At 32.7% G+C, this 5,956-nt stretch overlaps 1 protein-coding gene across 1 annotated transcript in view; it reads right to left on the bottom strand.

Annotated features, from left to right (window-relative positions):
* Positions 1-5,956, bottom strand: part of LOC106473521 (transmembrane channel-like protein 7) — a 13,591-nt gene that overhangs the window by 5,495 nt on the left and 2,140 nt on the right. The window contains exons 3-6 of the mRNA XM_022401942.1: positions 4,748-5,112; positions 4,077-4,226; positions 3,523-3,670; positions 771-932 (exon numbers count right to left, since the gene is read on the bottom strand). Of these exons, the coding sequence (XP_022257650.1) occupies positions 771-932; positions 3,523-3,670; positions 4,077-4,087 (321 nt within the window). The 5' untranslated portion in view covers positions 4,088-4,226; positions 4,748-5,112. The remainder of the gene's footprint in view (positions 1-770; positions 933-3,522; positions 3,671-4,076; positions 4,227-4,747; positions 5,113-5,956) is intronic.

Below are 5,956 nucleotides of genomic sequence, written 5' to 3'. Positions count from 1 at the left end.
CTTCAACTGACACAACTGTAGATACAATTCAATAAAACAGCAGACTACACAGATAGAAAACTTACTTCAACTGACACAACTGTGGATACAATTCAATACAACAGCAGACTACACAGATAGGTCAGTTGAAGTAAGTTTTCACAACTGTAGCTGCTGTTTTATTGAATTGTATCCACAGTTGTGTCAGTTGAAGTAAGTTTTCTATCTACTGCACAGATAGAAAACTTACTTCAACTGACACAACTGTAGATACAATTAAATACAACAGCAGACTGCATAGACAGAAAACAAATAACTTATTTGAGCTATTAGAAATGAAGATACAACTCATTAAAACAGCAAACTATAAAGGTAGAAAAGAAATGACTTACTTCAACTGACATTTCTGTATAAATATTTCACTGAAACATTAAAATTTTACTGGAGAAATTACTTAACTCAACTAATTGATAAACAAAAGCAACACAAATATCCAAGCTGTCAGGTATGGAAAATTAAAATAATTCAGCAACGAACACACATTAAAATTGACACAGAAGGGGACCTAACAATATTTTACTCGTAAAATCTCACCTCACTAAACCAGTACAAAGAATTCAAGACAATTGATTTAATTTTTAAAGTACTCACACAGCACATCAGACAGTACTGTAGAGTCATATGTATAAACTAGTTGAAAGATCAAACATATTTATCAAAACAAACCCTCTCACATACAAGGCACATGCATCTCATTCCACTAACATTAACGGTTGAAAGATTTAAATTACCTCTAATGACAGGTTGGACACTAGCAGGAGCAGGTATCCACATCCAACAAGGAGCCCCATTACAGCCAGACTAACAAGCGTTCTGATCATATACACCTTCGCTTTCTTCTTATGTGTCCACAGGGAAAGCTCTGCCTTTCGGTGGTCTTGAGCAAGGCGTCCCTACGAGAAATTTGAGTAGAATACTTTATTAACACACTGCTGCCGACCTTGAAAAATGTTAAAACAACTAGAAAGATGAACATTTTATATATATTAAACCACATGACTCAATATGGTGGCAAGCTTCGCAAACAAAACACGAACTATTCAAAACTGCAGAATAATGGTACATTTTATTTTATTTAAACTAAACGATAATGAATAAAAGCAAGTTATTTCCATACTAAAATTTGTCTGTTATTTTGGTAAAATTATTTAAAAACCTGACATTTCTTTAACTAAGCCAACTTGTGCTAACTGATCGACGTTAAAATACACGGTATTTAATTTTTAAAATCTTAACTATTGTGAAACGAGTGCCATCAGAATTATCTTCGATTGATTACTGAACAGAAAGGCTCGAAATCCTGTGGTGTGAGCTACAGATTAGTAAATTGCAAAAAATTCGTCTCACAGTAATGAGAAAAGCATCATGGAGATTTAAGTGAAACTAAATATTTATGACTATTTTTCTCGATCTTTCTTGTTTTTTTGAGAGATTAAAACATTAAATTTTAAAGTAAACAATGTGAAAAACACGTACGTAGCTCTTACAAAAATATATGAAGGCTAGAACGTAAAAGAACCTGTTGTAATCCATATGCTGTTTATGTAATAAAAATCTTTTTTTACTTTTGTCACTTTATTTACTAAAGTTTATTATGCAATCTGTGGCACATAATGTCTCCCCCATCACCGCCACCACCACCATCAAAGAAAATGGTTAACATTTTAAAAATGTTGCATAGTTTAATATTCATGATCAATAAAAAAATTTATTACGCTACCTTTTTTATTTCTGAGAAATTTTAAAGTTTACGCTAAAATATATATATATATACATACAAGTGTAATTTTATCAAGGTTCTCAAATTTATATAGTTCACTTAAGTAACCATTTTCTTTCTAACACTTTATTATAGATACAATACAGTACTAATACAAGTACAACAAAAATAGAAATTATAATTAACACAAGAGCTTTTAACTCATCTAGGTTAACTACATTAAATTAAATTAATCACATTCAGAGTAAAAACTCAATTCAATATGGAGTTTTAATAATGGTTAATCACATTAAATATTTAGTATTTTATTTGATCAGATTTAAATTAAAAAATTGCTGACTAATATTACAGATTGTTGTGATTTAACTTGTTTTTTGGACTCAAGTTTCTTAATATCAGATGCTACAACTCAAACAAACCTCTGTATTTTGTTTACGAGCAACTTTCACAGACATTTACGATTTCTGTCTTCAAGAAGCAGGCTTGACAGAAAGTTAAATCACTGAAAATGGTTCCAGAGTTTCATATCTTTTCAACTTTTGCACAAAACTAATTGCTAAAACATACATTTCACAAAAAATACTTTACTTTTGTTGGTTGATTGTTACTTTAACACTTTGCTTGGACACATGTCTGCACTAACGTGTGGCAGTTTGAAACACATCAATCTATTTCTAAATCAGTGAACAGAATTCAAGCATTTGATCTAGACTGTCCAGTAAGCTGATTGGATTTTCAATTCCAGAATAATCTAAAAATGTTTACATCAATGCACTTCAGCCGAACTGAACATAACAAATAAAATAAAGAAATCTAATATCACAATTATCTTAATATGATAGTCATTAACAAGGGCATTGCATCCTTAACGCACAACTTGCACGTGCATAGATCACTCTTCTCTTGGAAAAATGTTAAAACCGAAGATGATAAAAAGAAAATGTAAAAGGTTAATAAATAAACAACTTTTTCTACAAGTATGAAACTTCTTACGGTAAAAGGCTCCCTGTTCCTCAAAAATCCTGCCAGGGGTGACACCCCCACCTACATAAGATTATTATTTTTATCTACCAGTAATTCTGAGTAAGAACTGATACCTAATAAATATTATCATGAAATTAAAAAAATTTTGGCATTCTAAAATGTTTTAAACCCTCTCCTATAAAGACACAAACCTGTGTTAACAGGTATCAACCTAAAAAGTTTTTTTTTTATTTTATAGCAAGGGTGCTAATACACAACTCTCAGGCTATGGACTTGCGTTGACCAATTGACCAGTTAATGCAATTATGATAACTGAGAACGTAATAAGAAAAATATAATTTGAGAAGTTAAAGGAACCTTAAGTTCAGGAAATCAGTGTACTGTAAATATCCTTGATTGCAGACGTGCAATAAATGCAGGTTAAATGGGTTCGATATGTTGAAAAGAAACATTAGCTAAACACAATACCTCATAATATCTTGGTTCTCACTGACCAGAGTGATCTTGACCCAATACTGAAATGCTACTTACTCCATCTTTAAATAAGATTCATTTCTTGGAAGACAGATTAATCTCCAGTTTGCTAACACTAATAATTACAAATATATATATAAGTAAACTTTCTTGTTCTATTAATACTTCTTCACAATTTACCTTTAACTCTCGAGTAATGCTGCTGTCTTGGAAGACAGATTAATCTCCAGTTTGCTAACACTAATAATTACAAATATATATATAAGTAAACTTTCTTGTTCTATTAATACTTCTTCACAATTTACCTTTAACTCTCGAGTAATGCTGCTGTGCTTCAGCTTTGCCGTCTTCTTATCTTCGATGCAGAAGTCCCAGCCAGCAAACACCATGTTACAGTACTGGTGTAGCTGGTTTTCTGATGACATTAATGCTTCCTTTACACCTTCTGTTGTGCTATTAAAAGTGTAAAATACGAAGGAACGGTAACTTTAAACTAGCCAAAACAATAGTGTTAGAGTACTGGTGAAACTGATTTTCTGATATCATTAATGTTTCTCTTACACTATACCACCTGGTGGTTAGAAGTGGAATTAGAGAATTGCCATTATGTGGAGTTTACACAGATATCAGGAAAAAAACAAATGATATATATTCTAAACTTCAGGTAAAGTGATGAAACACTCATAAATAAGTTAAACGTTAATAATTCTATGATGCATTTCACTGTTTTCAGGCTTAATATAAACCATTTGATTTATCCTCATTCTAGTAAACAACATTTCATATTATAATACATAAATACACAGCTAAGCCACAAATTACAGCAAAGAGTCATCGGGGTAAAAAAAAGCACACTTACTATTTAACCATCAACACCAGAGAAGCAAGGAAATAAGCCACAGTTGTCAACAGGTAAGCCAGTGGGATGTTATATGCCCAAGTAGTCCAAAAAGTTTAGCTTTGAAGGCTTGTAGTAGCCAGAGAATAACAGTGTTAGTTCCATCCAACCCTTGGGGATTAAAACAGGATAATTTTACTGGAAGTGACATAAAATCATGCACATTAAACACACAAGAGCTGTACTACTACTAACATCTTGGGAATAAAATCTAACTATACTTCCACATACAATAATGGTTTGGTTTGAAATTCACACAAAGCTACACAAGACTTATCTGTGCTAGCCATCCCTAATTTAGCAGTGTAAGACTAAAGGGAAGACAGCTAGTCAACACCACCCACTGCCAACTCTTGGGCTAATCTTTTACCAATGAATAATGGGATTGACCATCACATTATAACACCTCCACAGCTGAAAGGGCGAGCACGTTCGGTGATGGGAATTCGAACCTGCGACCCTCAGATTGCGAGTCGAGAGCCCAAACCACCAGCCGTGCCGGGCCTCAGATGTAATATTGATAATAGAAGCATTCACAAAATAACAAGATTTTGAGAAATCAAATTAACATCTTGCTTTAGCCATTATATTTCTTTCTAAACCATAATATCTGTTTACACTAAGTTACTTACTGTTCCTTGCAAGAAGTCTTGAAGTAGCAGGTTAAGATTGTCACTCATGGAATTTTCAACCAGCTTAGTGTAGTTTTCTGAGCAAACATCAGTCAGATTTAGTCTTTTATCTGTAAGTACGGCATATTCTAATGCACGAGCTGAAGAGTCTTTAGATGAGGAGAGCTTGAAAGCTGATCGTTTATCAACAGAACTAATTGTTGTATGATTTTCACTTTCAGCTGTTGATCCTTGATTGTTTAAGGGATCGAAGAGGATCTGAGGAAGAAGGATGAAGAAGAGTACGAGAAGAAAGATCCCAAGGTTTAAAAGCATCAACCAGCGAAGAAACAAAAAGTATGAAACAACACCAGTTCCATGATAACCTAAAAGGTATAAAATAAAAAAAAATCTATAGAGATTAAATTACAATGATGAGAGAAGAGAAATTAAAAGAAACCACAATACTGGATAAGATGCAGTTACTATGGCAACTCTCTCTAATGATCATCAATATCTTTGATTATTGTTAAGAGATGAACTATAAAAAAATTCAAAATAACAACCTATTAAAAACAATTTTCACTTCAAATAAAGAAGTTATTTTTTATAGCTCTTATTAACCAATGAGTATACAGTATCTCTACTTCTTCTGTCCCTTATAAAGAAATCAACTCGTAAGGGTATAAAAATCAACACATTTGTACAGAAACATTAGCACCAGGTGGCACACTTTATGCTGAAAGATACAATAACCCTTTATTTTGAAACAGCTGGATAAATTTACAAGGTGTGACAAAATTGGCTTGCACGGGTCAAGTTCTTGCTCTGACCGTGCATGTTTAACCATCATGGCATGTGTCTAACTGATCAAGACAGATTTTAACAATCAAATGTTTGTAGAATACTAATTGTTTTGAATGGATGTTACTCATTGCATGAGCTGCAAGAACATTATTAAACTATTATACTGAAAGAACAAATTAAGGGACCAATGATAAAACAGCCTTGTTTTATATCATGTAAACTGATTGGCCACTAGGCAAGTACTCGTGAGCACCTGCTCAGTTGATCTTTGTGCCAGACAACATGCAACAAAGGTCTTCAGTCTATTAGATTAATTTGGAACTTCAGATGCCAAAAGAACATACATAATTCAGTGTTTTTAATCTTTAAAATTTGTTCTTGAAATACAAATTTCAGACAAGTAAATCTTAGATTTGTTTGCCC

Source organism: Limulus polyphemus, unplaced genomic scaffold (genome assembly GCF_000517525.1).
Source record: "Limulus polyphemus unplaced genomic scaffold, Limulus_polyphemus-2.1.2 Scaffold6247, whole genome shotgun sequence".
NCBI lineage: Eukaryota > Metazoa > Arthropoda > Merostomata > Xiphosura > Limulidae > Limulus > Limulus polyphemus.
Note: the sequence above shows the minus strand (reverse complement) of the source record. Positions and strands in the feature narration are given on the sequence as shown.